Genomic DNA, 15,715 nt, shown 5'->3' with positions numbered 1-15,715 from the left:
ATGAAAATATGTAGGATGTAATAAAAAAAAGTATGCTTTATTTGGACACAATCCGGTCATGTGGTTGTCAGCTCAAGTTGTTCTTAAGCTAATATTCTGGTGTAGCAGTCAGATGGAAAGTAATCATTCTCTTCTAAATACATTTAATTTGAACTTTATGTCCAACATCCTGTAACACATCAAATCAAAGTTTATTGGTCTATTTGCAGGTGTTCCTGCAGATGCAGTGAAATGCATATGTTACTAGATCCTAAAGTGCAGTAGAATGTCTAGAAAATACACAAATAAGCAGAAGATCTAAACAAGAAATCAAATTTAACAATCCAAAGTAGATTATATTAGTGAGCAGTGTCAGAATCCAGAATATAAATACGTGGTGTGTGTATAGACAGTATAATTTGGTATGGTATGTAGGTATATTAGGATGAGCTATGTTGAGAATACAGTATACATACACAGTAAGTAAACAATATAATATATGCCACGCAGTCATGGGTGTATAGGGAGTACAGGAGGGGGCTGAACACACACCCCTGGAGGGCCCCCTTGTTGAGGATCAGTGTGGCAGAGGTGTTGCCTACCCTCATCACCGAGGGTCAGCCCATCAGGAAGTCTAGTACCCAGTTGCAGAGGGAGGAGTTCAGACCCAGGGTCCTTAGCTTAGTGCCCTCCAAGCTCATCACTATGGAAATCTGAGCTGTAGTCAATGAACAGCATTCTCACATAGGTATTCCTCTTGTCCAGGTGGGATAGGGCAGTGTGCAGTGCGACGGCGATTGTGTCGTCCGTGGATCTTTTGAGGCGGTATGCAAATTGTAGTGGGTCTCAGGACTCAGGTAAGTTGGAGGTGATATGATCCTTAACTAGCCTCTCAGAGCACTTAATGATGACAGAGGTGAGTGCTACGGGGTGATAGTCATTTGTTTCAGTTAGCTTTCTTGGGTACAGGAACAATGTTGGACATCTTGAAGCAAGTGGGGAAAACAGACTGGGATAGGGACGAGGTTGAATGTGTCTTTAAACACTGCCCTGAGGATGCTGCTTGGGATGCCGTCTAGGCCGGCATACTGGTAATTCACTGTTTGACACAACATACTCTCCTATTTCTAATCGTTTTATGAGTACGGCATCAACATGTTCATGTGTATAAAGTATTGCAAAATAATTTTAATGCTTAGCATTAAAATTATGATTTCATTTCAAATAAACAAAGAAAAATAGCTTCAATCCACATTTCAAATAAGTGCTGTAGGTAATTTGGGGGAATATACAGTATGTACGTGTTTATATTTTAAATGTCTCTCCTATCATTGCTATGCGGATGACCTTCAACTACTTTTCTCCTTCCTCCCTTCTGACACTCATTTGGCGACATGCATCTCTGTAAGCCTGGCAGATACCTCAGCTTTAATGCTAGCCTAACACCTCAAACTCAATTTCGACAAGACGGAGCTGCTCTTTCTCCCGGGGAAGGCATGCCTGCTCCAAGACCTCTCCATCATGGTTGACAACTCCATGGTGTCCCCCACCCAGAGTGCAAAGAATCTTGGCGTGACCCTGGACAACACCCTGTCGTTCTCTGCAAACACCAGAGCAGTGACTCGCTCCAGCAGGTTCATGCTCTACAACATCCGTAGAGTAGGACCCTACCTCACACAGGAAGCGACGCAGGTCCTAATCCAGGCACTTGTCATCTCCCGTCTGGAATACTGCAGCTCGCTGTTGGCTGGGCTCCCCACGTGTACCATCAATCCTCTGCAACTTATCCAGAACGCTGCAGCCCTCCTGGTGTTCAACCTTCCCAAGTTCTCCCATGTAACCCCGGTCCTCTGCACGCTCCACTGGCTTCCAGTCGAAGCTCATATACACTACAACACCATGGTACATGCCTACGGAGTAGCAAGAGGAACTGCCCTTCCCTACCTTCAGGCTATGCTCAAACTCTACACCGCAACCTGAGTACTCCGTTCTGCCACCTCTGGTCTCTTGGCCCACCCATCCCAGCTCCCGCTCAGCCCAGTCAAGGCTCTTCTCTGTCATGGCACCCCAATGGTGGAACCAGCTTTCGCATGAAGCTAGGACAACAGAGTCCCTGCCCATCTTCCAAAAACATCTGAATATCCTACCCCTTCCTGAATAACCTACCCCTTCCCTGAATATCCTACCCCTTCCCTGAATATCCTACCCCTTCCCTGAATATCCTACCCCTTCCCTGAATATCCTACCTCTTCCCTGAATAACCTACCCCTTCCCTGAATTACCTACCCCTTCCCTGAATAACCTACCTCTTCCCTGAATATCCTACCCCTTCCCTGAATATCCTACCCCTACCCTCCCCCCTTACTAGCACTGCATTTGCTGATGGCAACTTTATTGAGGAAAAATATATTTATTATGACTGAGATACTTTTGTATGTGTAGTGTATGTGGACACCCCTTCAAAATAGTGGATATGGCTATTTCAGCCTCACCCGTTGTTGACAGGTGTATAAAATCGAACTCCCAGCCATGCAATCTCCATAGACAACCAGTGGCAGTAGAATGGTCTTACTGAAGAGCTCAGAGACTTTCAACGTGGCACCGCCATAGGATGCCACCTTTCCAACAAGTCAGTTCGTCAAATATCTGCCCTGCTAGAGCTCCCCTCAGCAGGGGGGGGGCGCTCTAGCAAAAATCGTCTATCCTCAGTTGTAAAACTCACTACCGAGTTCCAAACTGCCTCTGGAAGCAACGTCAGCACAATAACTATTCGTCGGGCGCCAAGCAGCTGCACACAAGCCTAAGATCGCCCTGCTTAATGACAAGCGTCGGCTGGAGTGGTGTTAAGCTTGCCGCCGTTGGACTCCGGAGCAGTGAAAAGGTGTTCTCTAGAGTGATGAACCTCGCTTCACCATCTGGCAGTCTGACGGACGAATCTGGGTTTGGCGGATGTCAGGAGAACGCTACCTGCCTCAATGCATAGTGCCAACTGTAAAGTTTGGTGGATGAGGGATAATGGTCTGCAGCTGTTTTTCATGTTTCGGGCTAGGCCCCTTATTTCCAGTGAAGGGAAGTCTTAACGCTACAGCATACAATGACATTCTAGACGATTCTGTGCTTCGAAATTTGTAGCAACAGTTTATTTATTTAACTAGGCAAGTCAGTTAAGAACAAATTCTTATTTACAATGATGGCCTACAGGGGAACAGTGGGTTAACTGCCTTGTTCAGGGGCAGAACGCCAGATTTTTACCTTGTCAGCTTGGAGATTTGATCCAGCAACCTTTCGGTTACTGGCCCAACGCTCTAACCACCGCCGTGCACAAAGCAAGGTCCATACAGAGATGGTTTGTTGAGATGGGTGTGGAAGAACTTGACCAGCCTGAACAAAGCCTTGACCTCAACCCCATTGAACACCTTTGGGATGGATTGGAACGCCAAGTGCGTGCCAGGCCTAATCGCCCAACATCAGTGCCCAACCTCACTAATGCTCTTGTGGCTCACTGGAAGCAAGTCCCCGCAGCAATGTTCCAACATCTAGTGGAAAGCCTTCCCAGAATAGTGGAGGCTGTTATAGCAACAAAGGGGGGAGTGTATGTGGTTGTCCCAACTAGCTATCTTAAGATTAATGCAATAACTGTAAGTCACTCTGGATAAGAGCGTATGCTAAATTACTAAAATGTAAATGAGTAGACGTGTGTCAGGTGCAAATCGCTATGCACAGAGAGATATCACTACATATATGATCCAGCCCAGACAAACAAACACCCCAAACATCAGGCTGAACAGCACCAGCAAACGGGCCTTCTGGGAAGCCCTCTCTGCCTCCCTCATGTCCCCTCTGGCCAGAGCAGCACGGGTCTAGAGCAGAGTGGAGAGACAACCAGCTCAGTCAGGACTTGGTCTGTAGCCAACAAGCATATGTATTGTTTGAAGATGTTTGATAGAGTACAGTAAAAGTCAAATGAATTGAACTTTCTGTAACTTTTCTTCTGCTGTATCAGACATCTTGTTATGTCATCATTACTGTAAGGAAGGCCTCGGTAGTGTCACTGCATTCTTAGGATTCTACTACACCTACACTGAAACTCATGCCCACTCTCTGCCCTAATTCAATTCAGAGCCAGGCCTTTGTTAGTGCACTAAGGATGTAGTGCCTCATATGAGTGGGCAATTTACCTCATATGAGTACAAAAGGGCGATGAGGCCACTCATAAGGCAGCAGAAGATGGTGACCAGCAGGGACTCCACCATGTAGTCCTTGGGCAGGGGAGGCCGCTCGTCCCCCAGTGGAGGGCCGCTCATGTACTGAAACACAACAGAGGCAAACATGCAGGGACACAATAACCTATTAAAATAGTGGACATTCTTGATTTTGAATAGAGATTTCAAATACCAATGACCCACTGTCGTTACGTCACAGGACAATAGTTAGATCTATTGTTAAATCCGGAAGTAGTCTCGCGTGGCCATAAGGGAATAGATTTTTGAACCGTACAGGAATCATGTTGTGTGATTCAATAAAGCTATGAGGAGTAATTGAATGTGCAAATCCGTTCTAAACTTACTGTGTGTCTAATAAATCTCCACCTGTCCACCACCACCACATGAGAAAGTATGTGCGTTTGGCAGCACATTTACAAATTATTTTTTTTGCTCTATACTGATACTCTGATACTCTCTTACTATGGTGTAGGGAGGGTTGCTGGGTGAAGGCATGAACTGGGCCTGGTAGAAGGCTGGCTGGTTGGGTCCTGGCTGGCAGGCTATGACAGGGGGCCCTGGGTAGTGAGGTGGTTGTGGAGGATAGATAATATAGGCCATCTTGGGGTCAGGTGGGCTGTAGGGTGGGGGCTCTTCTGATTGGGTGGATGCTGTCACGTCTGGTTGGACCGAGGAGATCTGTGGTTGACACACAGTCGAGGGTGTCCCTCCTGCCAGGTCAGTCTGGCTTAGCAGCTCCTCCCTGGTTAACCTCCCATCACTGTCACTGTGAGCTCTGTATGGCGGACAGGCAGCAAAAGTACTGTCTGCCTTAGGCACTGGAGGGCAGACAGTGTGGACATTGTCACTGTTGGATGACAGATGAGTGGTTTGTACAGGTAAGCTTGTACGTCCAACAAGGTCTTGGGTTCCTGAGTTTCCCTCCTGCACTGCTGTCCTCCCACTGGACAGGGCCTGGCTCTCAGGGCCGGGTGGTTGAATGACTAATGAGTGAAAGAGGAAGGATAGATATTATAATGGTTAGACTGAGATTCTTGGTCAACTGGCAATGAAAAAAAAAATCTAAAAGCTATTTATCTACAGCAATGATGTAGCCATGACTACATGACTAACATTATTAATGAATGGCATATTTTAGAGGAAGAGAAAGGCCCCTGTGATCTCTATGAAGTAAACAGAGAAACTCTCAAGTTTCTCCAGGGCAGTTGACTGACCCACTTTGGTTTCTACAGTGGAAACAGTGCATCGGATTAATGAAAGGCTCAGGCAAAATGAGCGTGGTTATTCGGTGTCATTCTCCAGCTGCCGGTGTGGTTTGTCAAGGCTTATTGAGTTTCTGCTCTGGAGGGGGTGGAGCTTGCTGACTGACAGACCACAGCACAAACAGCAGGGCAGAGCCCGAGCCAAGGCATCCAGGCTGCTCTAGTGTTGCATGTCTGGGAAAGAGAGGGTTTAGACTTCAGCCTGCAAAGATATGAAGCATGTAGATTTAAAACCAACTGAGATCCTGTAGAATACATTTTTACTTGTAGATTGGTCCAAGAATGTATAATGGACCTGTGCATCACTGAAAATTCTGCAGGATAAATAGAGCAATAATAGCAACCTAATGTATCTTCATAACACTGTCAGGACCCATATATTTACACCTGTTGTGACATATATTGCGTTATTTTATGACTGGTTGTGACACCTACATAAGAGTGTCAAAACCCACATTTATTCAAATTCGTTTTTTTCCCTGCCAAGAAGTTTCCTTTCGCTTAAAATGTTGTTTATTAAATATTTTGTTGTTGTTGTAATCAGTCATGTTTTTTTTCATCATATTTTAAATCATTTGTTGAAAATACACTTTATGCACTGTCAAGAAGCATTATGACATCATAATCATATTAGGCAGATAGGCCTATCACGTACATGCCCTTACATCAGATGTCAGTCAAAAAGAGGTTGTCTGGTCCTGCTCCTGAAATCTGCTCCTACATTCATCCCAGTCATCAGCAACAGCGCATTGGGGTAGGTGCATGTCTGACATCAATGTGTGTGGAATTACAGTGATAATATGGTCAATTTAAAAAAAACAATTATACGACATAAGCATACTGTTGACATGTAGGCTATGGTGTAATTAAATGTTCTGTGAGTTTTGACACTCTTATGTAGGTGTCATAACCAGTCATAAAATAACTACTGTGGTATATTTTGTGGGTTTTTACAGTCGTATGTAGGTGTCATAACCAGCCATAAAATAACTACCGTGGTATATTTTGTGGGTTTTTACAGTCGTCTGTAGGTGTCATAACCAGCCATAAAATAACGCAATATATGTCACAACAGGTGTAAATATACAGTGGGGCAAAAAAGTATTTAGTCAGCCACCAATTGTGCAAGTTCTCCCACTTAAAAAGATGAGAGAGGCCTGTAATTTTCCTCATAGGTACACTTCAACTATGACAGACAAAATTAGAAAAAAAAATCCAGAAAATCACATTGTAGGATGTTTTATGAATTTATTTGCAAATTATGGTGGAAATAAGTATTTGGTCAATAACAAAAGTTTATCTCAATACTTTGTTATATACCCTTTGTTGGCAATGACAGAGGTCAAACGTTTTCTGTAAGTCTTCACAAGGTTTTCACACACTGTTGCTGGTATCTTGGCCCATTCCTCCATGCAGATCTCCTCTAGAGCAGTGATATTTTCGGGCTGTTGCTGGGCAACACAGACTTTCAATTCCCTCCAAAGATTTTCTATGGGGTTGAGATCTGGAGACTGGCTAGGCCACTCCAGGACCTTGAAATGCTTCTTACGAAGCCACTCCGTTGCCCGGGCGGTGTGTTTGGGACCATTGTCATGCTGAAAGACCCAGCCACATTTCATCTTCAATGGCCTTGCTGATGGAAGGAGGTTTTCACTCAAAATCTCACGATACATGGCCCCATTCATTCTTTCCTTTACACGGATCAGTCGTCCTGGTCCCTTTGCAGAAAAACAGCCCCAAAGCATGATGTTTCCACCCCCATGCTTCACAGTAGGTATGGTGTTCTTTGGATGCAACTCAGCATTCTTTGTCCTCCAAACACGACGAGTTGAGTTTTTACCAAAAAGTTATATTTTGGTTTCATCTGACCATATGACATTCTCCCAATCTTCTTCTGGATCATCCAAATGCTCTCTAGCAAACTTCAGACGGGCCTGGACATGTACTGGCTTAAGCAGGGGGACACGTCTGGCACTGCAGGATTTGAGTCCCTGGCGGCGTAGTGTGTTACTGATGGTAGGCTTTGTTACTTTAGTCCCAGCTCTCTGCAGGTCATTCACTAGGTCCCCCCGTGTGGTTCTGGGATTTTTGCTCACCGTTCTTGTGATCATTTTGACCCCACGGGGTGAGATCTTGCGTGGAGCCCCAGATCAAGGGAGATTATCAGTGGTCTTGTATGTCTTCCATTTCCTAATAATTGCTCCCACAGTTGATTTCTTCAAACCAAGCTGCTTACCTATTGCAGATTCAGTCTTCCCAGCCTGGTGCAGGTCTACAATTTTGTTTCTGGTGTCCTTTGACAGCTCTTTGGTCTTGGCCATAGTGGAGTTTGGAGTGTGACTGTTTGAGGTTGTGGACAGGTGTCTTTTATACTGATAACAAGTTCAAACAGGTGCCATTAATACAGGTAACGAGTGGAGAACAGAGGAGCCTCTTAAAGAAGAAGTTACAGGTCTGTGAGAGCCAGAAATCTTGCTTGTTTGTAGGTGACCAAATACTTATTTTCCACCATAATTTGCAAATAAATTCATTAAAACCCTACAATGTGATTTTCTGGATTTTTTTTCTCATTTTGTCTGTCATAGTTGAAGTGTACCTATGATGAAAATTACAGGCCTCTCTCATCTTTTTAAGTGGGAGAACTTGCACAATTGGTGGCTGACTAAATACTTTTTTCCCCCACTGTATGTGTCATGACAGTGACGTGTTATGTGTTATGGCGCTGGGTGTCAAGTAAAGTGTTGCCGAATATTGATTGTTTTACAACCCCATCTTCTTTGGTTTTACATCAACTCAATGCACACAGCTTATCTAATATTGTAATGTTTGTTGTTTGTTTTTGTGTAATCCTAATCATTCAATTTAAATTCCCATTTCTCCCAAAGTCCACTGTTTCACACATTTTAGACAATAACAAATTACCATTTTGGTTTGTAGTACTAAACATGCATTAAGGCATGAACAGAGACTAACCTGGGTCCATTTTGTCAGGAAGCGTACAGTACAGGGAACTATACAGTTGGAGGACGGTAGAGAGGAGGATTCAGGTGGTCATCGTGGGAAAACGTCTGATCCAGACAACAGAGACAGAACATGGGACAGTTTACAGCAGATATCCCATGGGCTCCCACAAATGGCTGCAGATCTTGTGCCTCCCCTCCACAGGGTTGAAATAGTATCGTGTTTGTTTAATAATTGACAGGCTTGTGTGTGTGTGTGTGTGTGTGTGTGTGTGTGTGTTTTAGGATGTGACAGTGAACTCTAAAGGGGGGTTTACTGATGAAGGTGGAGCTTGAAACCTGGTAAACATAACATGGAAACAGGAGCATCACAGTGTCTTTGATCACACCAAAACTAATGTGAAAATAAACAGGCATGTTTTAGAAATGGATGAGCTCATCATCATTAATGGGAACAGTGATAACGTTTGATAAGAAATAATTATAATGTATTGTTCAGATAACAAACAAATAACGTGAAAAACACTGGAAACCTGAGGGTGACTCAGTCATCAGATATCTAGAGAACTGTACTTCCCCTTCTCATCCTCAACCAAGGTGTGCTCCTTTCTTGTGTTCCTCAGGGTGATTCAACTAGCCGGTGACCCTTTCTTTTTGCCAATCATTCTGCTCACAGTGCACCTTGCTTTCTTCAATGGCAGAATGCTAGGTTTGTTATTTGATATCAGATGCTATGTCACTTTTATGGTATTGTATATCCCATTGTTTTAACAGGGTATGATGAGTCTCTGTTTCCATCGGTTCAACATGTCAGGTCTACTTATTGATTTCATGTATGTGTAGTGAAGTGTGTATGATATTATAGTCACGTCTATATTAGGTTTTGAGCCAGCAATGTATAAGATACAGATTTGAAAACCTTTGTACTGTAACTAGGTAGGAATCTAAAATGGTTATTTCAAGACCCACAGTAAATTGCAATACATTGGAGGGATGCATAATTTTATCATAGCGTTAAGCATATGCTACCTATGATAGTGTATAGTGAAAACTCTAACATCTGTGGCTGGGAAAGAGTGCTCCAAACAAAAGATTGTCAGTATTCTTTCCGGTGTTAAAATCTTTAATCCCTCTGTGTTTGGCACCTAATTATAGGCCGTCATTGTAAATAACCATTTGTTCTTAATCTTAACTGGCTTGTCTAGTTACATAAAGGTTCAATAAAAAATTACAAAATTGGACACTAGGCTCATTTGCACTCGCTTGCACAGTCAGACTGTGGTGAAGGAAGCAATCCCGTGCTTAACCCATGTACATCTCATTCACACAATTATATTACTAAACTGTCCAATTAAAAAGTTTCTCCACAAACTGTCACTAAAGATATTTGCAAAGATGGGCAGTGGGAGATGGAGCTTATAAGAGCTACATGCTGTAATACAAAGAAGATCCACATTGGATTGAACTTTGACAATAGCTACAACATTACACGGCACAACGCCTCTGACATAAACCCTAAAACTTGTATGTGTATGCAGTATATTAATATGTTGTATGTGTATGCAGAATATTAATATGTTGTATGTATATGCAGTATATTAATATGTTGTATGTGTATGCAGTATATTAATATGTTGTATGTGTATGCAGTATATGAATATGTTGTATGTGTATGCTGTATATTAATATGTTGTATGTGTATGCAGTATATGAATATGTTGTATGTGTATGCTGTATATTAATATGTTGTATGTGTATGCAGTATATGAATATGTTGTATGTGTATGCAGTATATGAATATGTTGTATGTGTATGCAGTATATTAATATGTTGTATGTGTATGCAGTATATGAATATGTTGTATGTGTATGCAGTATATGAATATGTTGTATGTGTATGCTGTATATTAATATGTTGTATGTGTATGCAGTACAGAACCTTTTTTTTTGTTTTTTGTTGTTGTTGTATTGATCTTATTTTACATTTGTGTGGCTGTTCTTGTCTAAGTGTTCTGTATGTTGTCGTGTTTTATGTTTTGTGTGGAGCCCAGGAAGAGTATCTGCTGCTTCTGTAACAGCTAATGGGGATCCTAATAAAATACCAACGCAAAGCTAAGTAACAAAGGCCAAGAATCAACAACAAGAATCAAAGGCTTTCCTTGGAGTAATGTCAGTCCAATGTCAAACGTGATATAGCGAAGCACCTGAGTGAGTTGGTTGCTCAATTACGCAGGTACTTTCCCGAAACGGATGACAAAAACAACTGGATTCGTTATCCCTTTCATGCCCTGCAGTCCATTTAATGATATCTGAACAAAAGAGCCCCATCAAAATTGCAGCAAGCGGTTCTGTGAAAATTGAATTTAATCAGAAGCCACTGACAGATTTCTGCAATGGGCTGCGCCCTGAGTACCCTGCCTTGACAAATCGCGCTGTTAAAACACTGATGCCCTTCGCAACCACGCACCAATCTGAGAGTGGATTCTCGGCCCTCTATAGCATGAAAACTAAATACAGGCACAGACTGTGTGTGGAAAATTATTTAAGACTGAGACTCTCTACAATACAACCCAACATTGCAGAGTTTTGTGCATCCTTTCAAGCACACCTTTCTCATTAATCTGTGGTAAATTATTCACAATTTTCGATGAACAAATAAAGTTTTATATGTAAGATGGCTAAATAAAGAGCAAAATTATTGATTATTATTATATTACTTTTTGTGCCCTGGTCCTATAAGAGCTCTTTGTCACTTCCCACGAGCCGGGTTGTGACAAAAACTCACACTCATTCTTATGTTTAATAAATGTATCGTATAGTGTGTGTGTGTGGCAGGCTTACAATGATGGCAACAAAAAAAATAACATTTGAGAGTGCGCTGAGCTGACCCTTGTGCTATATAGGGGGTATGCAGCTGGAGGTTGAATGTTTGAAGGGGTACGGGACAATAAAAGTTTGGGAACCACTGCTCTAAAATAACTGTCAGGATTCACAGAAAATGGCAGGTGCAGTTTCATCCCTTAGAAGTGATATTTATCATACCATTCACACCTTCTTAAAATCCAACCCACATGTTTATTGTTTTATTGTTTTATTGTTTGTGTAGTCCATACAGGCTTCAGGTGTCTTACTACAGCTTCATTACGCATTTTGTTATTCCTTTTAGGGTCACCATGCAAACCTATACGTTTCAAAGTCATTTATTCAAAGATTAATTTTAACGATTTACAAGCAAACCCAAAACATGATGCAGCCACCACTGTGCTTGAAAATATTCTATAGTGGTACTCAGTAATGTGTTATGTTGGATTTGCCTCAAACATAACACTTTGTATTAGGGACAAAAGTTAATTGCTTTGCTACATTTTTTTAAATATTACTTTACTGCCTTGTTGCAAACAGGATGCATGTTTTGGAATATGTTTTATTCTGTACAGGCTTCTTTTTTCCCACTCTGTCATTTAGGTTAGTATTGTGGAGTAACTACAATGCTGTTGATCTATCCTCAGTTTTCTACTATCACAGCCATTAAACTCTGTAACTGTTTTAAAGTTACCACTGGTCTCATGGTGAAATCCCTGAGTGTTTCCTTCCTCTCCGGCAACGGAGTTAGGGAGGACACCTGTATCTTTGTAGTGACTGGGTGTACTGATACACCATCCAAAGTGTAATTCATAACTTCACCATGCTCAAAAGGGATATGCAATGTCTGCTTTTTTATTTAAACCCATCTACCAATAGGTGTCCTTCTTTGCGAGACATTGGAAAACCTCCCTGGTCTTTGTGGTTGAATTTGTGTTTGAAATTCACTGCTCGACTGAGGGACCTTACAGATAATTGTATGTGTGGGGCACAGAGATAAGGTAGTCATAAAAAGAATCATTTTAAACACTATTATTGCACACAGAGTCCATGCAATGTTTAATGTGACTTGTTAAGCACATTGTTACTCCTGAACATAAGTAAGCTTGTCATAACAAAGGGGTTGAGTACTTACTGACACAAGACATTTGAGCTTTTCATTTTTTATTAATTTGTAAAAATGTCAAAAAACATAATTCCACTTTGACATTATGTGGTATTGCGTGTAGGCCAGTGACAAACAAATCTCAATTTAATCCATTTTAAATTCAGGCTCACAACAAAATGTGGAAAAGTCAAGGGGTGTGAATACTTTCTGAAGGCTCTGGTCAGCCTGTGTAAACAGGAAGCCTTGCATCATTGTTTCAACATTTACAACAATGGGTGTTGTATGTCACACGATGGTGCAATAGCGTGCATGCCATGCATTCTTAAGTAAGGTTAGGTTGAGGTGGTAAACACAGTGTACGCCCATACTGTTGTTTATCTGCTGGAAACACACCTCAAATGTCACTTTTACTTATTTTTTTTATACCGTAGAAAACTGAATGAGCTTTAGGGACATTTGTAGCTGACACAGTACCCAACCCCACGGGACAGGCTGGGAACACCACAGGGTCAGCCGTGGAGAGGCACTCATGGAGCAGTTAAGATTAAATGTGTTGCTCAAGGGCACAACTCAGATATTCCTCATCAGCCCTGGGGGTTTGAACCAGCAGCCCTCTAGTAACTAGTCCGCTTCTCTTACTACGTAGGAACTGTCACCCCACAAACACTTTCAACAGTCCAGGTCGGACTCTACTTATTTCGAACATAAATGAAGTTGTATATCACATACCGCATTTGGGTAAGATCATCAATCTAATCTAAAGTTCCCTATTTGTCTGTGTGACGGACGTCACCGTGCTTGCTTAACTGTACTTCTTCCTAACCCATCAGACCACACTGAGAGTGGAACACCGGGACCTCTGTTCTGCAAACACATGTGACCTCCCTCGTGTCCTCCCCACTAATGCAACTCGCTGACTCTGCATACATTTCCCAGATTGTACTTGTCATAGGCTACATTTACACAGACAGGCCAATTCTGATCTTGTGCCAAATTATTGGCAAAAGAGCTGACTGGTCAAAACACCAATTTGTGGATAAAGATCAGAATTGGGCTAACCCTATAGCAACATCACTGTTTTACTGAATAACAAGTTATTTATGGCCACTTGAGATCATAACAACAGTGCAATGTTGTACTTCAAGTTCTCTTTCACCCACATTCTCAAATCAAAACTCTCCAGAAATAAATAAAGTATATAGTGAAGAGATATGACATTTGTCTGATAAGTGATAGTGGTTACAATAATTTTAACAAAGCTATGCTCTCATTATGTAGCAGTTGACACAAGTCATGACGTATTCAATAAAAAACAGAAACCTAAAGCAGACATATATACAGCCCTAAAGTCCATTATTATCCCTGTACCTCAAATGAGATGTGCCCCAAAAAATGTCTTGTCTTCTTGAAGGAGCATCAACTCATGGTACCAGTCCTCGTTACTCACTCTAAGCCTGTCCCCAACTTTAAGTTTAAACACTCCGGATGTGTGTGGAGACTTTTCCCAGTAAGGAATCACTGAGTCCTCCTCCATGCAGCCCTCTGAGCCAGGGGGCTGACTCCAGTACACTGTGTCAGATGCTGTTAGGAGATCTCTGTCATTCTGGTAGTTCATTGCAAACAGGATCACCCTCTGGGAGAGGATGAAAACGGGGCCCTCTTTGCTACACACAAAGTGTTTACTAGGCCTTCGGAAGGTGATCTGCAGGTAAACCTCGTACACGCCATCTTTCAGCACGATGAGGTCGCCGTCATCATACTCAAAGTCGCTGATGTGAGCAAGTCCAAGTTTGTCCTCCCATTCAAGGTATTCCCTTTTCGAATTATTAAATGAGGCTGGAGCTGGAAGAGTGACAAGGAGGACATTACCTTTTAGCTTAGTCTTATTGATTGGTCTTTCAAGCAGTAATATCATGAATAGTGTTGGTATCATAATTGTACCTGTCAGATGGGCACTTGGATTGGTTCTAACTTGCTGCTGCTGAAGACAGCCTATATGGAGGGATAAAATAGACAGTGTGAAGATGATGATGATGAGGATGATGATGACGATGATTATAATAATATCATGACAACCATAATAATAATAATAATCAGAATTTACCTATAGAATAGCTCCCCGCTGAAGTGAGCTACAAATAAAAACACAAGATCCATTCAGATTTACTGTGTATAATAGTCTGCAAGATACACCACAGCTCTCTACAATTAGAATGACAAGCGTTTTCTGATCTCTCTAATAATTATATACATTTACTTTAGGCTACTGGGCCTAACAGTTTGATTCTTACCACACACACAAAAATAAGCTTACCTGGTTGTCCGCTGCCTTATGCTGATATGCGTGTAGCAGGAGTGCAGCACACGACAGAAGTATAGAGACAAACGCAGCGAACCGAGTGAGGCACACTGACAGCACTTTATCTCTGCGGCTCACCCGGGAATAAAGAATCCTGTCACTCTTCGCACGATGACAACGGATCTCACAGCAAACCTCTTCATTGGCAGCGGCTGTCATGATCAGGAGGGAGTGAGTACTACTCAATGGATTTTGCCGTTCAAGTCCGACGTTTATAAATCTTGTCGCCCACGTTCCACCTACAGTCAGGGTATCGTGTAAACGTGTTGTTTCAATCTGTGAGTTTCAGTGTAGGGCCTACAGTGGCCAATTTTTCATGTAACACTTAACTTCCTGTTTAGAAATTGAACTGGATATGACTGAAAAGGAACTTAGCCATACAAACCAAAATACTGTTGTAAATATCGTGACTCAACAACAAACAATTGTATTTTTTTTCTCAAGTTGTTACAGGATTCAAATTTCAATCAAGTTTAAAATATAATCTTTCGAAATGTTCAATAAATAATAGAACATTAAATAAATCCTTACGAAAAAAGAGTGCAGTCAGAGTGCAGTATAACGGCAGTACACTATGCTGGAAATACTGCCTCCAAAATACCCTCAAAATGTACTGGAGTAATTTTGCAGTAAAACTGTAGTTACAGTGCAGTATAACTGAACTGCAATACACTGCAGTTATTCTGCAATTATTGCATCCAAAATACCACAGTGCACTGCAGTTACAGCACCTTTACTGCAGTTTTAAAACAGCAATATATTTTGTAAGGGGATAACATCCAATCAAAGCAAAAAATAGACAAAATTAAAAGTCTCTTTTCATGGCTTGTTTTTTGTTTAAGTTACAGCTCTTTATTGACCATAACTGGCAGTAGACATGCTCAGTCTTCATTGTCACAACACCAGTGGTGGCTGGTGCCCCTTAAAATGGGGAGGACGGGCTCATAATAATGGCTGGAACGG

General features: G+C 41.9%; 2 protein-coding genes across 2 annotated transcripts; both read right to left on the bottom strand.

Annotated features, from left to right (window-relative positions):
• Positions 1 to 3,570: 3,570 nt before the first annotated feature.
• LOC120062711 (proline rich transmembrane protein 1B) lies at positions 3,571 to 8,608 on the bottom strand. Its single transcript, XM_039012771.1, has 4 exons — positions 8,438 to 8,608; positions 4,665 to 5,185; positions 4,158 to 4,286; positions 3,571 to 3,839 (listed from the first exon to the last, which is right to left on the bottom strand). The coding sequence occupies exons 1-4, from the start codon at positions 8,445 to 8,447 to the stop codon at positions 3,693 to 3,695; spliced, it is 807 nt and encodes a 268-aa protein (XP_038868699.1). The 5' UTR covers positions 8,448 to 8,608; the 3' UTR covers positions 3,571 to 3,692.
• A 3,904-nt stretch (positions 8,609 to 12,512) lies between these two features.
• Positions 12,513 to 15,052, bottom strand: LOC120062709 (tumor necrosis factor ligand superfamily member 6-like). Its single transcript, XM_039012770.1, has 4 exons — positions 14,708 to 15,052; positions 14,498 to 14,525; positions 14,335 to 14,385; positions 12,513 to 14,235 (listed from the first exon to the last, which is right to left on the bottom strand). Exons 1-4 carry the CDS (start codon positions 14,909 to 14,911, stop codon positions 13,763 to 13,765), a joined length of 756 nt encoding a protein of 251 aa, XP_038868698.1. The 5' UTR covers positions 14,912 to 15,052; the 3' UTR covers positions 12,513 to 13,762.
• Positions 15,053 to 15,715: the final 663 nt, after the last annotated feature.

The sequence above is a fragment of the Salvelinus namaycush genome, chromosome 18 (assembly GCF_016432855.1).
Source record: "Salvelinus namaycush isolate Seneca chromosome 18, SaNama_1.0, whole genome shotgun sequence".
Lineage (NCBI taxonomy): Eukaryota > Metazoa > Chordata > Actinopteri > Salmoniformes > Salmonidae > Salvelinus > Salvelinus namaycush.
The sequence above is the reverse complement of the archived record's forward strand: the minus strand, read 5'-3'. Positions and strand labels throughout refer to the sequence as shown.